The following is a 27,215-nucleotide window of genomic DNA, read 5'->3' as shown; positions in this document are numbered from 1 at the left end:
CTAAAACTAGTGTTCAAGTACTCTCCAGTACCCAGGGATATTTGGTTACCAGTAAAAGTTTATTCTTTATGTTTTTCAATTAAAAATTATATTTTTTACTGTTATCAATATATCTTATTTACCCGTTTCAAAAAAAAAAATATATCTTATTTACCACTCACTAAACAACTACATAAAATATCACCATAATAATTTAAACAAAAACAAAACACTATTTTAACCAACATCTTAAAGCTACACAAACTGATACCTCGGAGTTGAGTTGTATACTATGTATGCTTAGTCTTGCACTCTTGCTATGTAAAATTTAATATCGAGAGGAAGATATATGTAAAACTTTAGTCATATTGTGAGCAATAACAAATATTTTTGCTTGAAGGCTAGGAAATGCAACTCAAGATCTGTTGACAGGCAGGTTGCCAGATCTTCTACACTATACATGTGCGCCAAGAACAGTAATAAATTATTAAACAAGAAGAAAAAATCAATTACACTTGCAAGAAACAACAAATTATGGCTTGCATTAATTAACAACTCGGCAATTCTTCCTCACCTCTCCTTCACCATATGCCAGTGTGATTATTTCATTCATTTTCTTCATTGATTTGGCAAACCTGGCAATGAATACCACAGGGTTCTCTAGAACTCGAGCCATCTGTGCTGATTGCTGGTCAGTGAGTAATGCTGCGTCGGATACAAACATGCCTTTATGTTGGTTAACAGCTTGGAAATAATGACTATCAAATGAGCCTGAGCTTTGAGGATCCATTTCTACACGTGTTGCTGGATTTAGAGGAATCGGGCAGATTTTTTTTAAGGTTTCTGCGTACTCTGGATCCAGTGAGGGATCAGTGTCACCGCGTCCTGTGAAATTGTACAGTCTTCTAGATAGCAAAACACATCTAGTGGTTCCTATTGAATGTGCTCCTGCAATATGAAATTACTTGATTGATCAGTACTACAGTGTTTGTTGTTCAGTTGAAATTAGGAAAATTGCTCAAAATTGCTCAGAAGTTTGAATTTTAGAGCTGTGCAGTTGTAACTAGGGAAATGTATATGTTACTCTAGTATACCAGATGATAATATCGGTGTTATATTGACTGTACCTGAAAGCGTTACAAGGTCCATCATGTCGAGGCCATGAGTTTGAAATTTGGTAAGAAGAGTGGTTAGATTAGAAGATGCTGAAGGCATGTTTGCTGAAGCTTCAGAGGAGAGCGAAACTCTTCCGTCTTTCCTCCCAGTGAAAACTTTCCACATTGGTCTCTGGAACTACATGCAGAAGAATTCAATCTCATCAATATCACCATCTCTCACACGCATTTATATATATACGAGGGGTAGTTCATATACAAACTGAAATCAACCTAAGAACCAGTCAATAATATCTATATTTTGGTAAATCTGTGTTATTAAATTGTACATTTATTTTTTTATAGAAATAAATAAAAATTCTGGATTCAAAGTTACACAGTTTACGGTATTTGTAGCTAATCTCTCCCCATAGTTATAATTTGCTTGTGCATCAGTGATCTTACTTGATATGAGACAGCATCGCGAGCAGCTAATGCAAGAATATCAGCACAAGACACAACTCCAGGGCACTCTTCTTCAAGTTTCGCCTTTATTTCATCAATAAATTCATACCCTGACAACGATCTGTTTGGTCCTGCAGCCTTCTCATTATCTTTATTCTGATCATCAGTTGAATCCAACAATATTGATGCATCACAACCCTGCATATGCATGCAAAACATTATTCGATCATCACTGCAAGGCTATGCATATATGCAAAAAACGTCTTCACAATTATTTCTAGAATTATGTAATACCAGATACTTATAAGCATACCCTGACAAAGCAATCATGGTAATGAAGCCTCAACAGCTTTGGTGCAAAACTCGCGTTTTCTGCAACTTTTCTCCATGTAATATCCCTCACAATCGATTCAACTGAACTGCAAGTTCTGCGATAGTACTTCATTTTCAGCAGCTTTTTCCCATTGCAAACCATAACAGTATTGACCAGTACAAGAGCAAGAAGCAAAAACATGAAACTTGACCTCATTTTGAACTCTTTATCACTGAACTCTCTTTACTTGAAAAATGTTGATGTGTTTGAATGACCTGATTCAAACTGCTTATATAGGCATCCCATGCAAACATCAACTTTGACTATTTGAGTTTTTATTGCAGAGATGCTTCCATTACATAAGAAAATGTATTACATTAATCTAGTATGGAATAATATGATTGAGTTAGAATAACAACTAGTTTTTCAATCATTGAATCAATTAATAAGGTCTACTTTCATTCCATCTGGGAAATTGCTGGCCTCAGTGCATGCCCCTTAAATCAAGCATGTAGATTACCTCAACACAACTATGAATTTGTACTTAATCAGATGTAAAATAACTTACGAAAGCTATAATATCTACAAAGCTGCTATTGTACATCCGGATCATACTGATTCACCCGAGTCCTTGTAGACATACCCTGAGCCCTGAGGCAGACAATTCTAGTTCTAGACAGTATATTTTTATAGTTTCAGTTTCAATATTTTTGTTATGCATCAAAACAAAGGGGATTTCAGAGTTTGTCCTTTAAATTCGTGCCTAAAGATTCAATTGTGGGCCTGTATGGCAAACCAACTTATAGCTTTTTTTAGCACTTTAAGTTGCTTCTGCTTCTTGCATACTGTTTGGCAAAAGAAGCAGAAGTGCTTATATGTCTAGAATGGCTTATATGACTTTAAGCCGAAAATGGTGTAAAGCCCAGTCATATAAGCCAAGCAAACACGCTCGCTCTAGACCTGGTATTATTCACACATCAAGGTCCTTCTCCGGCTCATATTGGCCTCTGCTAACAAAAATTATGTGGACTATGGTACATTCATGATTACAAATTTACAATGGTTATAGCAGCAACTAGCAAGCTTAGACATAAAAACATAACTTCAGAGGTATTCTATCATGTAATTTCAATGTCAGTACGAAATTCGGACAGTACAAAATTCTGTGAATCTAAGCATAAATCCTCATGCAAATAGAATTTAATCTGGGAATATTTAATCTGTTGGATAGATGAATGTAGATAAGCATGCAATGAACTTGATTACTTAAATCAGAGTTCACAACCTCCCAGCTCTGAATATCTGAATACTTAATAGGAGAATATCTTAAAACTACATAGTTTCTACATCAAATTTTTTTTTCCTGAAATATAATATCAATCATATATTTTTATTTAAAAAAATAAATTTCAAAAATAATGATTTTAACTATACGGTCAAACAATTTAGAAATGTGTGCCAAAAAATCAAAAGATTTATATTTCAAAACAGAGGGAGCAGAATCATAAATTTTAAATGCATTACCAGCAGTTCAAAATGCAAAGGATATGTTGCTTTAGAAGCAGCAGTCTCCTTTAAAGAAACAACAGAGGAGCGGAGTTTCTATAAGGGCAACCACAAGACGATGAAGATGATGATGTGCTCTTTTAACATTACTGTTGATATATTTACTTATAGTACTGTCATTAACTGTTGTTGTCACTTAAAACGAGTTGATTATGGCTTTACGCTGTTGGCTGCCATCTTTAAACGTGGTTTTGTCCCGAATGTTGTTACCTACACAACTCTTCTTAGGGGACTCATTTCCCAGGACAAGTTTCTTGAGGCTGAGCTTCTCTTCAAGAACCTTCTCAAGCACAATCAAGTTGAGCCCAATGCAGTTATCTTTAACACCATTATTGACGGCCTCTGCAAAACAGGGAACACTTCCCAGGCTATGATGTTGCTTAGATACATGGAGAACAAAAGTTGTATGCCGGATGTAGTAACTTACAACACTGTTATTGATAGTTTGTCCAAAGACAGATTAGTTGATGAAGCTCTGGGTCTTCTTGCCGAAATGAGTGACAAAAGCATTCAACCAAGTGTTGTATCCTATAACTCATTAACTCATGGTATGTGCAACCTTAACCGATGGGAAGATATAACACTATTGTTGAAAGATATGGACAGACACAAAATTTCTCCAAATAAGCGTACTTATAATATATTGGTTGATGCACATGCCAGAGATGGAAAGGTCAAAGATGCTGAACATCTGATAGATTTGATGCTTCGAAGAGGCCAACCTCCAGATGTAGTCACATATAATACGCTAATGGATGGATACTGCTTGCGGGGAGAATTGGATAAAGCATTAGCAGTGCTTGAAACAATAAGAATTGAGGGGATTTTGCCAGACACTCAGACCTATAATACATTGATCAATGGTTATTGTAAGAAGATGAAAGTAGACACAGCAATACATCTCTTAGAAGAAATGCCCCTGAAAGGTTTAACACCTACAGTTGAAACGTACAATACTATTTTGGATGGGTTATTTCGTACACGTAGGCTTGATGAAGCACATAAGTTTTATAAGAAAATGTTAAACCAAAGTGTAAAACTGAATATAGTGACATGCAGTATCTTGCTTCATGGACTTTGCTGGAATGGACTTGTTGGTGAAGCGATTACCATGTTTCACAAGATGGAGTCATGTCGCTTAGTTCCTGACATATGCATTTATAACATTCTGATTCATGGATTGTTCAAGGACGGCAAAGTTGATGAAGCAAGAAACCTTTTTCAAAAAATTCTTTTAAAGGGTTTACGGCCTAGTGTCATAACCTACAACAGTATGATACAAGGATTCTGTCAAGAAGGGTTGCTGGATGAAGCATATAGAATACTTTTGGAAATGGAAGAGCACAATTGCTTGCCTAATGAAGTTACCTACAACACTCTTATCCGCAGCTGCTTTAAGAATAAGATGTATGATGGAGGTTGTGTGCTTATAGATGAGATGATTGCTCATGGTTTCAAAGCAGATGCCTCTACCACCTCCATGCTCTTCGATTTGCTGCAATTGAAAGAGCAGGACCCCGCGCTCCTTGCTTTGCAGAAGAAGTTCATGCCTTGAGTACATCAATGAGAGAGTTCTATTAAGGTGCAAAATACTTTTAAATTGCCAGAACTTCGTAATAGTGTGCTACAAAATTTTAAATAAATAGCAATTGTGATATTAGAGATAATAGAATGTATTTTTGTTGAATATCAAATTTCGAACTGGTGGCAGTGTTGTATTTGCATCTTTTCATAAAACGAGAAGTGTGGTAGAGCATCTGTTTTTTTTAACAAAGAGCTGGTTTCTTGGGAGATGCATACCACCTATATATTATCGGACCTTCTATTCTTGCTCTGCATGGTACATACTGGAATCTGTTCATCCGGTGTAAAAATTATTATTTACTTGCACTTTCTTGTAAGTTTCTTATCTATTATCATAATCTACTTGGATTTTTCTTTACTGTAGGGTTAGTTTATAGTTGTAGAAGGTAGTGTTTAGGTTTAGTGCAGCAAGAACAGTTACAATAAATACTTGATATTATGTATTTTGTTCATCATCTGTATGTGGTTTTAAAATTTCTTCTAATAGAAAGGGAAATTATAGAAACTACTGTTTATATAATATTAAACTTGTTTTCAGTTTTACTGTAGTCACAAATTTGTTTTTAGAAAATGCCTCCCGTCAAGTTTGTTTATTCAAAAATATTTTATGCAACTACATATACACCTATCTGCAACTATTATTGTAAAATTATAAGAACATTGTGAAGATGGTAGATTATGGTTGAAGAAAGTAGAAAGACAATGACCAAGGCTATCACTAGTTCCATAAGATTAATCCACTTTCTCTTTTCTCCACTTGATCTGACCCTGATCCCAAAACCCCCTACACTCCTAACTCCTTCAATCCTTCATGGATACCACATCCGCAACTTAAACAGTTACTTTGTAAGAAAAATGGTCGGTTATATTAGTTCCGTGGTGCTATTCTTGTGTTAGACAAAATGCTCCAAGTAAGACCTCGTACTAGGTGTTATCGGCCTCAATTAACTGTTATCCACCATCATTACAATGAAACAATGATACTTATGATTTTGCCTTCCAGTTATTGTATATGCCAGTCATCGAAGGTTAGCAGCAGCTACTAATCATCCATCCTCTGACAAATTCCCCTATTTTTGCAATAGTAGTTTAGTTTTAATTTCTACATCAATTTTTTAGCGGCTTATTTATACTCCAATTATCCTAATTTCTACATCAATTAGAGTACTAACAGGCTGGTCATAATTTTGGAGCAACTAACTACATACATCTATACCAATTTTTTTTATTGTGAACTTTTTGATAATTATCATTTTTTGTCAGATATCTGTTTTATATAACATTTGTTTATTTTTTAGATAAATGCTTTGACTACCTATTTAAATATATTATTTTTATAATTTTATATGAATAAAAATATAAAATAATTATTATCATTTATGAAAAAATAAAAATAATATTTTTTGCTTATAAAGAAAATGGAGAGACTTATAAGACAATATGGAGAGAGTACTTCTTTTACTTGAGCTTACTAATTATTTATGTTAATAAAAAATTATTCTTAAAATTTTGTATAATATAATTTCATTGATAAATAATTATGTTGATTTAAAATAATTCTTGTCTTAGAAAATTCAATTTAAAGATGCATATATTAAGTTTTAACTAATCTTTAATGTCATAATAAAGGTGTTTGTATATTATGAAAGATATATTTAATGGCATAGTGTTCAAGTACTCTCGTGTACAGGAGGGATATTGATTACCAGTAAAAGAAAATAATCTATTTCACTCTTGTTATGTGGAAATTAATATTGAGTTCATTTATAGTGTGAGTCAATAATAAATATTTTTGCTTGAAGGCCAGGAAATGCAACTCAAGATCTGTTGACAGGCAGGTTGCCAGATCTTCTACACTATACATGTTGTGCACAAGAACATAACAAATTTTTAAACAAGAAAAAATGGATTACACTTGCAAGAAACAACTAATTATCACTTGCATTAATTAACAACTCGGCAATTCTTCCTCACCTCTCCTTCACCATATGCCAGTGTAATTATTTCATTCATTTTCTTCATTGAGTGAGCAAACCTGGCAATGAATACGACAGGGTTCTCTAAAACTTGAGCCATCTGTGCTGATTGCTGGTCAGTGAGTAATGCTGCGTCAGATACAAACATGCCTTTGTGTTGGTTCACAGCTTGGAAATAATGACTATCAAATGAGCCTGAGCTTTGAGGATCCATTTCTACACGTGTTGCTGGATTTAGAGGAATCGGGCAGATTTTTTTTAAGGTTTCTGCGTATTCTGGATCCAGTGAAGGATCAGTATCACCGCGTCCTGTGAAATTGTACAGTCGTCTGGATAGCAAAACACATCGCGTGGTTCCTATTGAATGTGCTCCTGCAATATGACATTACTTGATTAATCAGTACTACAGAGTTTGTTGTTCAGTTGAAATTAGGAAAATTACTCAGAACTTTGAATTTTAGAGTTGTGCAGTTTAAGTGTTTAACTACGGAAATGTATATGTTACTCTGGTATACAGATAATAATATTGGTCTTATCTTGACTGTACCTGAAAGCGTTACAAGGTCCATCATGTCGAGGCCATGAGGTTGAAATTTGGCAAGAAGAGTGGTTAAATTAGAAGATGCTGATGGCATGTTTGCTGAAGCTTCAGAGGCGAGTGAAACTCTTCCGTCTTTCCTCCCAGTGAAAACTTTCCACATTGGTCTCTGGAACTACATGCAGAAGAATTCAATCTCATCAATATCACCATCTCTCACACGCATAAATATACGAGGGGGTAGTTCATATACAAACTGAAATCAACCTAAGAACCAGCCAATAATATCTATATTTTGGTAAATTTGTGTTATTAAATTGTACATCTAGTTTTTTATAAAAATAAATAAGAATTCTGGATTCAAAGTTAAGTTAATCCCAGCACCTTTGTAGAGTTTGTAGTTTACGGTATTTGTAGCTAATCTCTCCCTATAGTTATAATGTGGTTTTGCATCAGTGATCTTACTTGATAAGAGACAGCATCGCGAGCAGCTAATGCAAGAATATCAGCACATGACACAACTCCAGGGCACTCTTCTTCAAGTTTCGCCTTTATTTCGTCAATAAATTCATACCCTGACAAAGATCTGTTTGGTCCTGCAGCCTTCTCATTATCTTTATTCTGATCATCAGTTGAATCCAACAATATTGATGCATCACAACCCTGCATATGCATGCAAAACATTTTTCGATCATCACTGCAAGGTTATGCATGTATGCAAAAAACGTCTTTACAATTATATTTAGAATTATGTAATACCAGATACTTATAAGCATACCCTGACAAAGCAATCATGGTAATGAAGCCTCAACAGCTTTGGTGCAAAACTCGCGTTTTCTGCAACTTTTCTCCATGTAATATCCCTCACAATCGATTCAACTGAACTGCAAGTTCTGCGATAGTACTTCATTTTCAGCAGCTTTTTCCCATTGCAAACCATAACAGTATTGACCAGTACAAGAGCAAGAAGCAAAAACATGAAACTTGACCTCATTTTGAACTCTTTATCACTGAACTCTCTTTACTTGAAAAATGTTGATGTGTTTGAATGACCTGATTCAAACTGCTTATATAGGCATCCCATGCAAACATCAACTTTGACTATTTGAGTTTTTATTGCAGAGATGCTTCCATTATATACAAGAAAATGTATCACATTAATGTAGTATGGAATAATATGATTGAGTTAGAATAACAACTAGTTTTTCAATCATTGAATCAATAATAAGGTCTACTTTCATTCCATCTGGGAAATTGCTGGCCTCAGTGCATTCTCCTGGAATCAAGCATGTAGATTATCTCAACACAAATATGAATTTGTACTTGATCAGATGTAAAATAACTTACGAAGCCATAAAATCTTTAAAGCTGCTATTGTACATCCGGCTCATACTGATTCAACCTGAGTCCTTGTAGACATACCCTGAGTCCTGAGTCCTGAGGCAGACAATTCTAGTTCTAGACAGTAAATTTATATAGTTTCAGTTCCAATATTTTTGTTATGCATCAAAACGAACTGGGGATTTCAGAGTTTGTCCTTTAAATTTGTGCCTAAAGATTCCATTGTGGGCCTGTTTGGCAAACCATCTTATAGCTTTTTTTAGCACTTTAAGTTGCTTCTGCTTCTTGCATACTGTTTGGCAAAAGAAGCAGAAGTGCTTATATGTCTAGAATGGCTTATATGACTTTAAGCCGAAAATGGTGTAAATCCCAGTCATATAAGCCAAGCAAACACGCTCTAGATCCGGTATTATTCACACATCAAGGTCCTTCATGGCTCATATTGGCCTCTGCTAACAAAATTTATGTGGACTATGGTACATTCATGATTACAATGGTTATAGCAGCAAGCTTAGACATAAAAACATGACTTCAGAGGTTTCCTATCAGTGTAATTTCAATGTCTGAGAACGAAATTCGACAGTACAAAATTCTGTGAATCTAAGCATAAATCCTCATGCAAATAGAATTTAATCTGGGAATATTTAATCTGTTGGATAGATGAATGTAGATAAGCATGCAATGAACTTCATTACTTAATTAGAGTTTACACCTCCCAGCTCTGAATATCTGAATACTTAATAGGGGAATATCTTTACACTACATAGTTTATTAAGGAATGTCAAAGGCTAACAACATTGTTTAAAAGTGGACATTTGTGTATCATTGGACGTGTTCCGTTTAGGGTAGCATCAAGTCTCAGAGTTGTCTGCGTTTATGATTTAACATAACATGCATATACAATTATTGTTTATTGCTTAATTAAATTCACAAACTATTATATGTCAGATGAGGGCTCAACACGGAGTTTAAAGCTCTTATAAGATATAGTTTTACGAATTATTTTTAAAAATATTCTTCAAAACAAAAATTCAGTGTTTTTCTAAAAATTCAGTGTTTTAATTTTATTTTTTTAAAAATAGTGTTAAAAATACGGTATAGAATTGAATGAGACGGAAGAAGTAAACCGGCTCGCTGAAAAATGCACTGAAATTCGATGCGTTTTCGTGTGGGAGAATTGAAGCGATGAAAGAACATAAATTTCTTTGGTTATTAGCCACTGTGAAACTACTCCCTCGGCAGGCGTTAGAAAGTAATAGTGGCGAATCAAATTATTTGTGAGTTATTCGAGTTTGTAAAAATTCATATGTAACAACAACAAAAAACTTGTCCTCAATCCTGACCCATCGAGCATGAAAATCCATCCAAAAGCTCTCAGACGGCTTGTAATAAAATCTACAAATTTCGAAAGAGCTGAATCCAGAATGCATAGGAAAGCAAAACTAAAAGAAGACAGACACACACATTGCTGCTGGTCTGCTACTATATATGGCCACTGAACAAACTAGAGAAGGAGGTCTAAATTCTAATGTTGACTTGCCATGTCTTCCCCTTCCATGAGAGAGCCAAATAGAGTCTACAACAGAAACTTACATATGTACTTTTGTTCCGCACCTGTCAGCCTCAAGTCCTGTCAACTGATATTTTCTTACCATTGACTTGATAAAATTTCTCATGTAACCCTCCCCGCCTCCCCGCCTCAAATTCCTTCTCATCACTAATGGGCCTCCCCGCCTCAAATTCCTTCTCATCACTAATGGGCGATGGCTTACCTTGCCATCTTGGGTCTGCACTCTTTCAAACTAAACATGTGCAAACTTAGGCTCTCTAACATTATAGAGACTCTATTCTTCAAGTCATTGTAAATGAATTTCAACATGGATTACAGATTTGGCAATTACTTATCACATCCCTGCTGCTCAATTTGTCTGTAACTTGCAACATCTTCTATCTGGTATTATCCTTTCCAGAGGTCCCAGAGAAAAGAATCTCTCTTATTTCCTTCAACAATTTTTGTAAACGACTCCAGATGAAACAAAAGTGCAGACATAAAAAGGAAAAATATTGCTGATCTTTATGCCTCATATGAGCCTCATTTTGGGATCCCTAAGCAGTGACGGAACCAGGCAGGGGCTGACCCCAGGAGAATTGTTAAAATTATATATACAAGGCCTAGTGGAATTTCAATAATTCCCTCCCTAATCCATATACATAAAGAACGTCTCCCCACTTTTAGGTGCATCTCCAGAAAGTTCCCCCCCAAAAAAAAATCAAGCTCTTTACCTATATTTTGAGTAAGATTGTCTATAGAAACTACGCTACAAGAGCCTCCTAACTTCTCCTCAAATATTTAAGAGCTCTCCTTTCCCTATTAAAGTATCATGGGTATATTTATTAATTGAGAACATTTCCAAAAGTCTCCTAGTAGCTACTAAATATAATATAAACAATGTGGCTCATAGTGAATTAGTACATTGTCAACTCCAACAATGTTTTTTATACTCAGGCTCTGTTCATATTTGAATTACAAGAGAGGGGAAAATATTGGATGGATTGAAGGGAATGAATGTTTTGATAAAAATAAGTTTTATAAAAAATTATTCATTCAAGAAAAATATTGTAATTTGTATAACATATCATTCATATAACTGTCTACAAAGGTTTGTGATTTTTTTGTTGCATCTATCGGTGGTTATTACATGATCTCACCATGTCAAACAGATTTCCATATTGCAAGACTTATGAGAGAAAATAATTCTGCACGACAGTCAATTTCCAAGCAAACTAGATATTGCCTCCAAAGTAAGGATTAATCAGGCAGTATAAGATTACCAGTAAGAAAACAATTTAAATCTTGAAAAGTGTAGTACTAGGCCAACTGTTTTTATAATTTTGACCCATCAAGCATGCTCTTCATTTTATATGTTTCACACCGCATCAATAAAGGACTTCAGCGAAACAACGAACCAGATAAGCGCAACTAGGAACTCTTCTTTGCAGGGGTATCAAGGTGTCTCCAAGGGTTGAGAGCTTCTCTCCTAGCTTCGGCTTCGGGGGAATTTTCCCAAGCTCTTTTCTCTGCTTCCAACTCAGTTACTTTGTCATCTGCACAATTGAAAAAATTAAGTACCTCAGAATAAATTATTTTTAAACAAAAAAAATACTTTTGTTAAGAAATTATTTCTTTATATAATATAAACAATCATCACTTCCAAATCAAAAGCCACATTGTAAATTTAAAAATCTTATAGTATTTTACTATAATACTTAGTTTCTTAGATAAATGAATAATACAGTCATCGTTGGTTATATTCAATATCCAACCTATTTGCGTAACAATGGGAGGTGGAATTACTCATATGTGAGATGTTATTAAACTCTTTGGCAGACAATTATCACAACTTCCACGGTACTTTCTAACCATCGCCATACTTAGAGTTACTTGTAATTTTTTGCTCACCCTATGAGATGTAAATTATTTGAGGGCAATCATAGTTACTTCAACAAACATTTTACTGAACTTCCAACTAATTGGCATCCAGTATTACCAATTCACCACAATAGTTGGATAGAACTGTGGCTATGGAACATTCTTTAACATGTATATTTAGGGCTGTAATATGAGTTGACTAGAGAAATTCTTATTCTGTGTGACTCGAGCTTTTTTAATGAGTTAAGGTGAACCTCAATTGTTAAATGAGCAAATCTCTGTATTTAAGATTGAATGTTCAATAAACGACTTACGCCAAATTATGGTAAACTCCACATACATGCATCTACCAAAGTTACTGAAAAGATAATTACCTAACCGAGGCAATATCGAATTTACATTTAATAGCCACCTAGGTATCCAACACTAGCTACTCAAGAACTATATAACTCTACAAATGTCAAATCCTTCTATACCCGTTTTTATCATTTAACTAGTCGCAAAGGTATCTAGCACTCGCTGCTCGAGACTTTCAAAACTAGGAAAACATAATTTTTCTGAACCCAACCAATAAATCGCATTGATACACCCCTTTATTGTTATATTAGGCCTTCAATATCTATATCCACATACACTAACAATTCAGAAAATCATGACCAATTAAATAAATTTCATATCAGAACAATAAGGTTTCCCGTCAATGTACAGTAATCAATTGAAAAAATATATATCCAACACAAACACGTTTATGAACAAGTGGGTATATGTTAAATGATATACAAATAGTAAAAATTGAAGCTTTAATAGTAGAAATGGGGGGGGGGGGAGAGAGAGAGATGGGAGAGAGAGAGAGAGAGATGGGAGGGGGGAGAGAGAGAGAGAGACATACAGAAGCCAGTTTTGATCATGAAAAGCTCCATACCACCACCAACAATGGCTGCTGCAACACCTATCTTAACATACCAATCTAAAAATTTAATCTTTTTCATCCTTCTTTCTCTTTAGATGAATCAACAGCAGCAATTCACACTATAACTAACTGTTCTTGCAACTTTATGGAGCTCAGCTCAGCTATCAATTACAAAGCCCGACCCGACCTGCTAATTTACAAAATGTCACTACCACTTGTGAGTTCGGGCCTTACGGCACGTTTAAATTTTTTATATTTTTATTATGAACAATCGGAAGAGTTTGATTTTAGTTCAGATTTAATCGGATATATTAAGTTCAAAATTTTATTTTCACAAAAGTTTTGTTTATTTTGTTCACACAGTTTTTAATATATTGACTGTGTAGTTTGTTAGGTCCAAAGTATCGTAAGAGGGGGGTTGAATACGATACTCACTACAATTTAAAATTCTTTCGAATCTTGCGGATAAACAAATTGCAGTTCTGTAATGGGTTTCGTGTTCCGGATATATATCGGGTCGGTTTCTGAGGATATGAAAATATTAAACCAACACACAATATTTTCCAAGGTATATCTGTATATTGATAAATACCTCGAAGGTGCTATAAATCCAAACCTGAAGGTTGGCTGCAGAGACTACAATACACTCTACACACAAACGCCTATCAAAACAGATCTTCTATCTAAACTCTCGTATGTGTGTAGTGTGTGCACTTTACAAAGTGTGTAATGTGGATAGTTGTAGTTGTGTGTTCAAAATGAAACACAAAGCCTCTATTTATAGATTTTGGGGGACAAACTCAGCTGGTGCTTGCTCTTGGCGCAAGGAAGGTTTCAACCAATCAGAACAAAGCTTCCTTGTTCTTGGTGCAAGGAAAGAATAAAGGTTAATTAATTCCTTCCTTGTTCTTGGCGCAAGGAAAGAATAATAATCAGAATTTCCTTCCTTGTTCTCGGCGCAAGGAACAATTCCTTCCTTGTTCCAATCTTGGCGCAAGGAAGCAATTCCTTCCTTGTTCCATTCTTGGCGCAAGGAAGCAATTCCTTCCTTGTTCTCGGCGCAAGGAACAATTCCTTCCTTGTTCTTGGCGCAAGGAGAATAAAACAATCAGATTTTCCTTCCTTGTTCCATTCTAACTTACTCCAATCTACCTTGTTCCATTCTAGCTTGCTCCAATCTACCTTGTTCCATTCTAGCTTGCTCCAATCTACCTTGTTCCATTCTAGCTTGCTCCAATCTACCTTGTTTTAATTAAAACAAGCTAGCACACTTGAATATAAAAATGTTTATGTACTATATAAATACATATACTATATACATATATATTTATTTAAATATATATACATATAAATATACATATACATATGTTTAAAAACATATACACATATATATTATATATATATATATATTATATTTAATTAATATACATATATACATATATATAAATATATTTGTACATATACAAATATATAAGTGCACACATATGTAAGGTAGGTCACTCCCTGATATGGCTTTCTGTGGCAGCTTGACCTATGGCAGTTGTGTAGTAAGCTTTGGCATAGCTTGCAGAGGCTAGGCATTTGGCTTGGCTTGGCTTGGCACACATGACTTGCAATAGACCGGATCAATTCTTCTATTGATAAATACTTTGCGTAACTCCGTACGTGCTGACGCTTAGTGCACTGGTCTGGTTCACAAGCGACTAACACTGAAGTCAAACATTATACCGTCTTTGTCAGTGAACATTGATCAATCATACCAGAACTGAATTTTGCTTCGGAGTGTTGATTATAAAATAATCAACCAAGATATACAGAAATATCTTGCTTCAGGGGTTGCACTAAAATCTTCCGAGTACTTGGACAACATCTTCATTGCTTCCACAATCTTGAATACTCAATCTTTATTCTTCACTGAGGCCTGAACATATTAATGAACTTCTTCCAATGAACTTATTCCATCAAGACTATAGATGGCTTCTTCAACCTTTGTCTTCGTATCTTCCGATTCCGGTGCAGGCGTAGTGTTATTTACTTGTCCTGTTCTATTGTTGAGTTATCATCCCTATGTAACAGATAGGGTTGTCTTTACATTTAGACTTACAATCTCCCCCTATTTGTTTGTTAATCATAACAAGCAAATCCTCTGGAGGATAACTCAACTAACACTAGAAAAAGTAAAGTCCTGGACTAGTAAATAATGCTACAATGTTTCTGGATTATATAATATATTTCTAGATTTCATGAATAGAAATAACAGATGTGCATATCACCTTTATTTCTCTGGTCCTTTCTTACCTGCCAGATAATCCTCATGATTTGTCTTGAAGAGAATTCAAAACATTCCATTATGCAAAGAACAATCAGCAGCTTCATTGAATTTTTCAGTGGTAATGAATAAGTTCCTGTCTACCACTTACTGAAGAATAAATGTATCACCGTGATTCCTCAAAAGTAAAGAAACAAGTCTTTGCTTATGCTTCTCCCTCTGTCAGAGATAGTGGTGAACTAATACCACTACTTTCTAGGAATCATACCACGTACCACCTAAATAAGAATGCAATACAGTGGTGAGGTGTACATGAGTTATTTACTTCTCCTCCCATGACCTGAATCAGGTTCCCTTTAGTGATAAGTAGCTATCTTCCCTTAGATGAAAGATCAATCCTCCTCCTTAGTTGAAAGATGAATCTGTTAGGTCCCGATTGATGGTTTAATTAAGCTAGAAGGGGGGGTTGAATAGCTTAATCACCAATTAAAAATATTTATGTCGTTTTAAAAAGTTTTCACCCCTTCTTTAGAACTTGTATCGAGAGTATTGGCAGTTACGTGCGGAAGTGTAAGAAAAGAAAAGGAAAATATCACACGAGCGATTTTATCCTGGTTCGCGGTGGCTAACTCAACCCTTGGAGTCCACTCACCCCTAGTCCAGTCCCCGAGCTCCTCCCCGGACTCGAGATTTTCTCTACTATAAAGAACTCCTTTACAGTAGGCGGAGAAGCCTTTACAAATATATATCTTGGAGCGTAACTCTTCGTTACCTCCTCACTATAAATGTAAATAACAAGACTTGTCTAGGAACGTAACTATCCTTGTTACTTCCTCAAAGTCGTTGCACCTCCAGTGGTCTTTGTACTTCTAAACTTTTCGCCGGTCTTGGATCTTAGGTATTAGATCTTGGGTCTTTCCTCTTCTTCACGGTGCGATGACTATCAACTCCCCGTCAATACGTCAAAGACTCGGGTCTTAGAACGAAGATCACCTCACTTCACTTCACCTCACTGCAAAAGTTAGAACACAATATCCACAAATAAATATATCCTTGTTTTATAAAAGTTTTGGTTCCGCAAGTTTTAGTCCAATTTTAACCACGTTGAAATTTTGTCGATTATAACGTTTTAGTATGGTGGTTAAGTCGTTGGTTCAATTTTAACAAATTATATCGCGCGGAGAAATATAAGTTGTTGATTTTAATAAGATCGAGTGATGAGTGAGTTTTGAAAAGACGGAGTCGAAGTCGAGCAAGATATATCACACACACTCACACGAACGGAATTGAACCAAGTAGCTTGTTCGGATAACACCCCACGATAGCGAGAAGGCCCAAACGGGGTTTACCACCGAAACAAGTAAAATCACACCCGACACACACGTTCGGAAAATAAACACGTAATACCACGTATCTTATCTCAATGATATCCCCACCGAGCACAGGGCTGAAAAATGGGTGTCTCACTAAAACAAGAAGCTATGGGAGTGATGGGAATGGGAGCACAAATATGAGTTAGTGAGCAAGTAAAGTTAGTGCACAATATTCCCGATAATAACGAGTGGCCAACTCGAGTATTTTGAAATCAAGAGAGCTTAAGATGAAGAGAAATTTGTTTAAAAAGCCCTTTGAAAATGGTCGGTTAAGACACAAATAATTGAAGCTAAAAGTAACCATTTACACGATTAATGCACGAAAGTTCGCCGGAGAAATTCGTCGGAGGTTCGATACGACTTTAAGCACACGAACGAATTTGGGCAGCCCTTCGGGAGGTTGAAAAGAGTGGTTTATGAAAATGCTAAGATGAGCGAGGCTTGGTTGGGTGAAACGAAGCTTCGGGGTTTAAAACCTTGTATATATCGGAATATATGAAGAATCGAAGGTTTTAAAGATGAAGTAGAAGAAGTGGGCACTTGAATAAACTTTGGGAGAGTGTTTCTTCTCTAAAATCTCAGCATATACTTGGCTATTAGCTTAGGAAATATGAATGGGTGGAGGGGTGTATTTATAGGCAAAAATGGGTGGGGTAAATGTAAGAAAAGTAGAAGTAAAAATGCAAAAGGTAATTTACCAAACCTTGGCCACTACTCCACTTTGTCCCCTTGTCCCCCACACCTAAAAAGGTGTTCTTGACCAGCATCTTGGACTAAAAATTCAGTGCAATTAATGCACTAGAAGACAGACACGCTTTACGAGATACCGATAAAAACCGTTACATTAAAAACGCGATATTTCGAACGTGCGAAATAAATTACGGAAAAAATATGATAAATCTTAGAATATTAGAAAATGGCATTCTGGAAATTTTGGTAATTTTTGGTCAACCCTAGCTTGGTCAAACGTTCAGCCAGTGATCGGGTCGGCAGACAGAAAACGCTCCAAAATGAAAGTTCTCGGAAAATTACGAAAATTTAACCATGCACTAAGAATAATATTTAATTGGCTAATCTCAAGTTTCAAGTCATTTAGGCAAGTGGAAGTATTTTATTTGGATTTAAAATGATAAATCAGGTTTTCGGGTTTCGAATAAAATACGATAATTCTTTTGAAATTATCAGAGAGGGATTGTATCCAAACTTAAAACTTGAATAAATACTTAAAATATATTCCCATAAATATAAAATACTTTTGAGGGACGGGAATAATCTCAACGTATTTAAACCGATTTTCTAAGATAAAAGCCGTTTTATGAAAAACCGAAACACTTCGTCTTTTGAAAAACTGAGAGGGATAATTGACGAAGATTCTGATACCAAAATACTTAGAAAAATATTGTTCATGATAAATCATGAATTTGATACGTTGAAAGAGGTTTCTAAGTGTTGAGAATATTTTTCTCCGAAAAATACTGAATTTGAGAGACCGGGAGAAAATATTCCAAAATTGGTATAAAAGAGATATCAATATTCTTAGAGACAAATATTAATATGGAGAAAATAAATCCTTCCTTGGATAGAATAAATCTTGAGGAATGAAGGATTTGATATTTATTGAAAGATTTAAACTAATTTATTCCGAGAGATAATAAATGTTTAAATATGGAATAAATTACTTTAAATATAAATTTTGTAAATAATGTAACATGAGTACTCTAGAGAATATCAAATATTGATAGTCCTTTTTCGAGCTTCATGTAATTTAATGTTGCAGTAGCAAGAAAGAGGTAATCGTAGTCTCACGAAACGCCTCTACGTCACTATTGCGTAATCAGAGAAATTTCCTTTAAAATAAATGTATTTTGATGCGAAGGAATATTTAGAGATTAAAATTACTTGCCAAAAATAACTTTCCACTTTTAATTAATCAAATAAATTAATGTCCTATTTGGGAGGATTACTAGGTGAATTTAATTTTAATGTTTGTCACAAATACCGAAACAAATATATAAATAATTATATATCGAAGATATCCTTTCAATCTTCCCCTTTTTGGTATTTGTCAAACAAACACAAAATTAAATTTTTAAAAGTGTGTGCTTCCCCTACGTGTATGCATGAGTTTGAAAATTAATTTTCTCACACGAAGCACTAAGCAGAATAAGGGGTAATCCTTCCGATTTCCTGAAATAGACAAGAAATTTGTTAGAAAGTAATTTTTGTTATTTTATTTTGGGAAGGTCTTAAAATTTTAAAATTTTGTACGTTATATTATAACATCTTCTTCCCGTTAATATTCACACGTTTTTCATTCTCCTTTGAAGTAAAGACTTTAAAGTTCATATAATGTATTCTCTTATTTTCTTCCCCCTTTGGTAAACAAATAGTAAGTTTATATAACGTCTTCTTCCCCTTTGGTTGATAAAAACCAAAAAGATTTCTATTTAAAGTTATTTAAGGAAGAGATAGTTTTAAATAAGTGTGATGGGAGATTATTTCCTTTCGTTCCCATAAGTAGAAGTCTTAACAGATTTCTTTTGAATTTACTTCAGAAATGTGTGAAGTCGAGAGACTCAGACTTTAGCTTCGAATTTTCCCGAATTTTCCTTTAATTTTATATGTAAAATCGAAATAAATGATCGATTTTTATCTATATCGTAGCCAAGTCAGTTTTATACATTAACTTGTAGAAAAGAGAAAAAAAATTCGAATTTTAATTAATTCAAGAGCAGAATTTAAATCGTTGCTCGTTAATATTATTAATATTTATTCAAGTCGAGATTTAAATCATTCGATCGAGAATTAGATATTATATTCAGAATATTAATTTTGAGATTTTAATCTATCAAAATTAATTTCGAGAAATAAATAAACCGTGTGTGTTCTCGTGTTTGCAGAAAAATAAACGAGACAAATGTATCCGAAATATTGTAGGTTTTATATTACAATCAAAATGTTCCTAGTAATCAGTGTGGTTCACTGATTATCTTGGAACAGAAACCCACAACAAGTTTATTTTTGTACGCCAGTAGAAACATACATTACTGGCCCCACACAAAAACAACCTGAAACAACAGAAAACATCAGTTTCAAAAGTCAACAGGGTCAAACAGCAGGACCCGCAGCCACAAAACCAAGCTCAGCATTGAAATCTGTCAGATTAGGCAGATTAGCAGTCACAGAAACATTTCCAGCACACACAGTCTCAAAATCCACGTCATCAACAACATCTAAATTAATAACAGGCTTTTTCCCTTTGTCTACATGCTCAACCCCCATTTTGCCTTCTAGATCTGTAACTTTAGAAGAAGCTTCTAAGAGTTCATTTTTAAGAGCCTTAATCTCATGTAAATTATCCTCATTTTTAATCTTAAGCTCATTAACTACAGCTCTTAACACTTCATTTTCTTTAGCATAATCCCGATTAGCAGATTCCATAGGTGGGGTAGGGGGACCATACTTATAAGGCACTATATCCTTAAGGGGAACCTTTTCAACAACTAAGTTCTCTACCCTACAATATTCTACACGTTGAGCAAACACACGTGGGGTAGGAATCTTAAACAAATCAAATACAGCAGTGAGCAGTAGACCATAAGGCATATAATCCAGTTGAAAAGCAAGAAACATGTTCAGTATTATCACATAAACCATGTTAAACTCGAGCCTATTTGTGACTAGTTGATACATGATTTTTAAGTCGATAAAGTCGAAATACTGATCGCCTTGGGGTTTAGGCAGCAGATTAGCCCTAAGGATTATAGCTAATTGTTGGAAATTAGGCTGAAAATGCTTAAAGCTAACCCCGCAGTTTTCATGACACAACCCTATAGGAGCCTCTGTCCCACAGAAAAATCCAATATGGATTTCAAAATCCCGTTGGTTGAACCGATATGCCTTGTATATATTAATACAAGGCTGAGGGATATGGGCCGGGTCGATCCGGAGGGCCCGAAAGATTGTGTGCACACTAACATGTATATTCTGTCCTTGAACAACACTGTCAAACTCGAAAAGGCCAGCCTGATCCCGTTTCGTGACTAAATTGCCATAGAACTCACCCATGAGGTAAGTGTGGTAATTTTGTCCACGATAAAAGATCAAGTTGTCCCACCTAGCAGCCATAATAAACGAGTGAACATCCCCTTTTTGTTGGATAAAAACCATCATTCCCGTTTGAAAATTTTTCATCATCTTGCTCAACTTACCAACATTCGAAAGGTTGATAACCCGTGGAACCTGAGCACTTGAAGAGCTCTTCCTTCGCCTACTATAGAGAACCGGTGGGAGGGTGATAGGCGGGGAAATGGTGTTGGAGTAAAGTTTGGTTTGGGTTTGGGATGGGTCAAGGTTGTAGTTGGTGGCAAAAGGAATTTGGTTTGGGAGATAGGGGTGGTAGTAGTGTTGAGGTTTTCGAAGGAGGGAAGTGGTAGTGGTAGTGTTTTGTTTTGGGGTGTAGTATTTGAAGGAGGAGGTTTGTTGGGAGTGGGCAAGTTGTTTAATCTCCATTTTATCAAGGAGATTTGGGTCAAAGGGTTGGCTGTTTGGGTCTGGGTTGGGGTTGGAGGGAAGTAGTTGGAAATTCATTTGGGTGTTATATGGTTAAGTGTTTTGGTGTAAAGGTTTGGAAAGGGACATGAGTGTATATATAGTAAAGCGGTTAGGATCTGTTTGGCCAGGGGAATATTGGGTGTTTTGTTAGTTTTTAGGAATAAGGAACTGATTCTCTATCATATTAAATGGAAGAACCCCACAAGATGACATCAGATTACATGGAGTTTGAAAAATTGGATTTTGTAAGATTTTTCCTTAAATGAGACAAGACAGCTTTTTGAAATCCGTTTTGTAGAAGACTTTTTGAAAAGTTATCAGCTGGAGTTTTTGAAGATAAGTTGAGCACAAATTTATTTTAAAAATGGGTCAGGTACATATGTTTAAAACCAGGGGACAATTCACTGTTTAAAGGACTGATTTATTTGACATTGTAATTCAAGCACAAACTATCAAATAAGCTTACATAACACATACAGCTAAGCAAGCATACATATCATACACATCAGTCAAGTGAAAATCGACAAGAATTTGGAGTTACAAGAAAACAGTACAAGTTTTTTTTAAAAAACTTCCAAATTAAAAGTATTCGAGTTTTGTCTTTTTCAAACCAATTCGATTTTAAGAATTCTGAATTTAAGTGATGAAATCGAGTCGAGATCGTTCCAATTCGAGTTTCAAAAGATTTCATTTTTATTAAGTCTCGAAAGTTGATTAGTCCAAATTTTATAAGTCGAAGTGTGGAAAAAAAATACCTTTTTAGTTTAAGAAACTTCGTTTTATTTGGAAAACCAGTCGAGATAAATCGATACATAAGCGAAGTAGAATCATATCAGTACAGCAGATGCATCATATCAATTTTCAAACAAGCATACAACAATCATGATCAAGCATTCAAGTAGCAGAGCATATATCATAGGTAGTGTTCAACATACAGAAATTTTGAGAGAACCAAATGCCTTGATTATACAGTCCAGATTACAGAATGACAAGGATAGGTAATTAAGGTGAATCCTAAATCTAAGTGGCCGTTAAACACACCAGTGTCAAGATACTAGGGCTCTCAAAGGGATCCCCAGCCATGTCTTTGTGTGTGGGCAGGTGTGTGAGTGTGCCAATTTTATTAGTTATTAAAGAGATAGGTTCTTTTAAGGAATATTACTTCTATCTGGAAACCCATATATTACCAAGTGCAGCACACATTTATACAACTGGCAGAATCAGAATAAGTCAAGGAAGCAATATTGTCTCACACCACACAAACAGATACATCAACTGGCATCAAGTAGTTCAAGCAGACAAAACAGATGCATTAATGTTACCAAGCAAGTACATGTCAGAATCCCATAGACAGAGTACACATATAACAAGGATAAGCTTAAAAAATCAATCTGTAGGTCATACATATACATATACAACTGGCAGCATCAAAAGACTCCAAACAAGTATGACATTGTGTTTACAAGTTGCAAATATCACTTAAGGTACATGGCAGAGATAGACATAGATGGCCAAGATGATCAGATGCAAGCAATATGCAAAACATCACATAGCATAGTCACATAATTTCAGGAGAATGAGCATGGCAGATAAAGTTCTAGCAGATGAATCAAGGGGTATTAAACTTATTACAGTAAGTACATGGCATGAGTTGCAAAGGAAGTATAACTGAAATTTTAAGCAAGCAAGCAAGCCAGTGTTGTCAAATTGACAGGAATCAGTACACAAAAATGATAGACAGCCAATTTTTCATATATTCATTTAAGTCCAGAAAAGTATCAAGTGTTACACATATACCAAGAAATCACACTGCAAATATATAAATTCATGAAACTGACATTAGCATAAATTTCAGTTTAAGCAAGCACAAAGTCAAGATTCCATATATCAAGAATATACACAGGCAGAAAGTATTTAAATTTACACATGTGACAAACCAGACATATGCAGCAATTTACAGGATAAGCATGGAGACAGAGCATTTCAAGTTAATATTATCCAACTAGTCAAGTTACATAATTTCCACATGAACCAAGGAATCAGAGAGCATATATATAGATTCATGCAATTACAGGTAACAGGAATCTTCAGAAAATTCATTTTATGCAAGCAAAGTCAAGATTCCAAATATCAAGAATATGCATATGCAGATATCATTTAATTTTTCACATGGTACATAACAGGAGTATGCAGAGGTTACAGGATAAGCTCACAGTTTTTCAAGTTTCAAATATGCACATAAAACAATTTATTAAGACATATGTTGTTAGGAGCATACATTAAAAAATATTCTTATGAGCTAATTAAACATTTATGGCACATAACTTATATCCAAGCAACTGAAATTAAGCATATAATTTTCATATTCTTAAACTTAAGTTCTAGCATTCAATATTTTTATTCAAAACTTTGTCCAGCAGACTTTCATCAGAGATAAGAATATATGCAATCACAAGTCAACATACATCTTTTAGCAGATAGCAAGAGACATTATATATAAGTCTGATACATCCCAAGATCACATAATCTTTCTAAAATTTTTAAGTAAGAGGTTTTGAAATCAGCAGGTTTCACACACAACAAGCACATGTTTTCATATAGCATTCATACAAGTGATTTATGGCAGACATTTGACTACACAAGTCTACAGATGATAAGCAAGAATAAAGCACATCACAATTTCATAGTAACTCATGTCATGATTAAAGATTATGTATGATTTGATTCATGGCAGGAGATATAATCAAGCAAATTTAATATGTCAAGAGTGCAGGTTATTCATTCATTCTAAGACTAATATCTAGCAGCTTTGAAAGATTTTGTTTCTACTTATATAACACATGAATTCCACAAAACTTATGCTCAATGGACCTATTCCCATGGCAACAAAGATTAAACAGATTATTCAGGTAGTCACATAGTCATGGCAGCAGTTCAAGAAGCAAGACAAACTCAAGCAACAGATTTTAACAAATCAGAATTTTTCATACATACTTTCCAGATAGTTATATGGCAGGGTTTCAATTACATGTAATTTCAACAATCATCCAGAGCACATTTCATACAGGACATAAACATATATATATATATATCCATGTAATCATTGAGTTTGTTTTCGAAAAACAGATTATACAAGTTATTGAAACTCAGTGATTTTCTAACAAATTTTGACATACTTAATTTTTACCACAGCTTAAAACATGAATTTTTCATTGAGTAAACTTAACATATATATCCATGTTGCAAGATTTTGAGCAGAAAATTTTATTCATATTAACACTCATATTATCATGACACAGACTCAAAGAGGCATATTCACATGATTCAACAGCCAAGTCATATATATATCACAGGTTTACACATAACATATGCTAACACATAATATCTAATGGCATAAATTCAAATTCAAACCACACATATTCATTCCAACCACACATATTCATTCCAAATCACACATATTCACAGTATTATATCTAAAGCGGCATAGGCCGTAAGAGCCCCTCACCATAGTTTCAGGGCGTTGCATCGCCTGAAATCCTTACCCCTTTTTTTTTTATTTGACAAGAAAGAACGATGGAGGATCTGAAATCTTTCGTGCATCCAAAGCAGTAGACTTGATCAAGTGTCTAACTGGCTTTGAGGTCAGGTTAGGGTTTAATACCCAGCCCTCAACGCGACTGAATCGCCCTCTATTTACCCAGTTATTCACAGATCGAGCTCGACAACCATCAATCAATCCAAAAACCTAGAAGTTCGAGTTAGGGTTTGAAACCCCAAAGACTAAAACAATTTGATTTCGCCCAAACTGACTTGGTTGAGTCATAGACTCACCAATTTGTCCAGTACCTGAAAAGAAACAACACATCAGGTTAGTAAATGATCTAAAATATAAACCCTAGAATGAGGATTTCAAGAGATAAATCAAGGAGAGTGAGAAAGTGGATCTATGGGCTTCAAATCGGCGGAGAGAGGTATGACAGCTATTCGCCGAGAACCAATAACCCTTGAGACTGAGTGAAAAAGTTTTAAACATCTCCGATCTATGCTGGAATCGCCACCAAACCCATAGATTGTAATCGATATAAACAGAAACTGATGTTTTAGATCGAGAAGATGATGTGTAGTATGATTTGAATTGAAGAGGCGATAAATAAAGCATATGAAATCGCCATGGAAGAGGAGAGGGAACTCGAGAGAGTTCGAGAGAGAAAAGGACTCGAGAGAGTCGAGAGAAATGAACAGTGCGGCTACTTCTCAACGCACTGTACATGTACATATATAAGTAGCTCGAACGGACGAGATTGACACTAGGGTTTTATCCGATGGCTAGGATTAAGCCAGCACGCCGGGTCGGGTCAGACATATGGGTAGGTTTTTAGAGACACGCAGATTTAATCAAAAACTGTTAAACTTTTGAATAAAAACCTGAATTTTCGAAAATTATGCATTAAATAGTATAAAAATCATAAAAATAATTTAAAAATATATATCTCCCTTAAAATATTATTGTCCAAATTATAAAAATAATTTCGAGTACATTTGGACAAAATTTTAATAAAAAGTAATTTAGGAGATAAAGATGTAATTATATTTACCAAAATTTAGGGTAAATAAATATAATCCACAAATTGATAATTCCATAAATTTATCCAATTTTTGAGAGAAAAGGTATTTTTAAAATTACATTGGATAAAAGTATGTATAATTATCAACACATAATTAGGTGGATATAAAATTATATTAGTATTAATTTTGGCAAATAAAAAGTGTGTATTGTAAATAGGATTAATGCCATATACATAGTATCTTAGAAATATTTTTAAGAAAATATTCGCTCGCCTAAGAAATGTTATCAATTGTATACGAAATAAATCAGTGCTCTAACTCATAAAAGCCCGATCAATAAATTCTTATTGACAAATCTGAACTTTAAGAGTACACACAAGAAGAATTCCGTTTGATAAAATTTCTTACACGTAAGATGACTAGTATATATGATAAAAGTTCTATTTAAAATATATTTGGCCAAAATTAATCACTTTGTATATTCCAGCATTCCTAAATCCAAACGGAGTTTAGCGAATCTTTCGGAACTTAACGGCTTTGTGAAAATGTCAGCGACATTATGCTCAGTTTCTACATGAGTCATTTTGATGTCACCTTTATTGACATGATCACGTAAGAAGTGATGTCGTATATCTATATGCTTTGATCTTGAGTGCAACACGGGATTTTTACTTAAGTCAATTGCACTCGTGTTATCGCATAAAATAGATATCACTTTAAAATTAATATTATAATCCGCCAATGTTTGCTTCATCCATAATATTTGTGCACAACATTTAGCAGCGGCTATATATTCAGCTTCCGTAGTGGATATCGATACAGAATTTTGTTTCTTGGAAAACCACGAAACTAAACATCCACCAAGGAATTGACACGTACCACTAGTACTTTTTCTGTCTACCAAATGCCCGGCATAATCAGAATCAGAAAAACATACTAGTTCAAAAGGTACACCCTTAGGATACCAAAGGCCAAGATCCATCGTGCCTTTTAAGTATCTTAATATCCGTTTAACAGCGGATAAGTGCGATTCCTTTGGAGCAACTTGGAATCTAGCACACTTACAAACACTATATTGAATATCGGGTCTACTAGCGGTAATATATAGCAAACTACCAATCATCCCTCGATATTTCTTAGTGTCAACAGGAATTCCTTTCAGATCTTCTGTTAATTTGTCAGAAGTTGACATAGGAGATGATATGGGTCTAGCATTCTCCATATCAAATTTCTTGAGCATTTCCTTACAATACTTAG

General features: G+C 34.8%; 4 protein-coding genes across 6 annotated transcripts; 1 reads left to right on the top strand and 3 right to left on the bottom strand.

The window, feature by feature from the left end:
- Positions 1 to 327: 327 nt before the first annotated feature.
- On the bottom strand, positions 328 to 2,530 carry LOC108202200 (peroxidase 24-like). Its single transcript, XM_017370589.2, has 4 exons — positions 1,852 to 2,530; positions 1,539 to 1,736; positions 1,107 to 1,272; positions 328 to 927 (listed from the first exon to the last, which is right to left on the bottom strand). Exons 1-4 carry the CDS (start codon positions 2,065 to 2,067, stop codon positions 524 to 526), a joined length of 984 nt encoding a protein of 327 aa, XP_017226078.1. The 5' UTR covers positions 2,068 to 2,530; the 3' UTR covers positions 328 to 523.
- A 945-nt stretch (positions 2,531 to 3,475) lies between these two features.
- On the top strand, positions 3,476 to 4,972 carry LOC108201623 (pentatricopeptide repeat-containing protein At1g62930, chloroplastic-like). The gene has a single exon (XM_017369911.2). It carries the CDS (start codon positions 3,476 to 3,478, stop codon positions 4,970 to 4,972), a length of 1,497 nt encoding a protein of 498 aa, XP_017225400.2.
- A 1,763-nt stretch (positions 4,973 to 6,735) lies between these two features.
- On the bottom strand, positions 6,736 to 11,419 carry LOC108200483 (peroxidase 24-like). 3 transcript variants are annotated; one of them, XM_017368653.2, is made up of 5 exons: positions 8,505 to 11,419; positions 8,294 to 8,408; positions 7,981 to 8,178; positions 7,525 to 7,690; positions 6,736 to 7,349 (listed from the first exon to the last, which is right to left on the bottom strand). In XM_017368653.2, the coding sequence occupies exons 1-5, from the start codon at positions 8,507 to 8,509 to the stop codon at positions 6,946 to 6,948; spliced, it is 888 nt and encodes a 295-aa protein (XP_017224142.1). In that variant the 5' UTR covers positions 8,510 to 11,419; the 3' UTR covers positions 6,736 to 6,945. The 3 variants fall into 3 exon arrangements, with proteins under 3 accessions (XP_017224142.1, XP_017224143.1, XP_063941111.1); XM_017368654.2 differs by having other exon boundaries at positions 8,294 to 8,399; XM_064085041.1 differs by having other exon boundaries at positions 8,294 to 11,419.
- A 148-nt stretch (positions 11,420 to 11,567) lies between these two features.
- On the bottom strand, positions 11,568 to 13,275 carry LOC108200484 (uncharacterized). Its single transcript, XM_017368655.2, has 2 exons — positions 13,176 to 13,275; positions 11,568 to 11,961 (listed from the first exon to the last, which is right to left on the bottom strand). The coding sequence occupies exons 1-2, from the start codon at positions 13,273 to 13,275 to the stop codon at positions 11,837 to 11,839; spliced, it is 225 nt and encodes a 74-aa protein (XP_017224144.1). The 3' UTR covers positions 11,568 to 11,836.
- Between the last annotated feature and the right edge of the window lie 13,940 nt (positions 13,276 to 27,215).

This window comes from Daucus carota, chromosome 9 (assembly GCF_001625215.2).
Source record: "Daucus carota subsp. sativus chromosome 9, DH1 v3.0, whole genome shotgun sequence".
In the NCBI taxonomy this organism is placed as follows: Eukaryota; Viridiplantae; Streptophyta; class Magnoliopsida; order Apiales; family Apiaceae; genus Daucus; species Daucus carota.
Note: the sequence above shows the minus strand (reverse complement) of the source record. Positions and strands in the feature narration are given on the sequence as shown.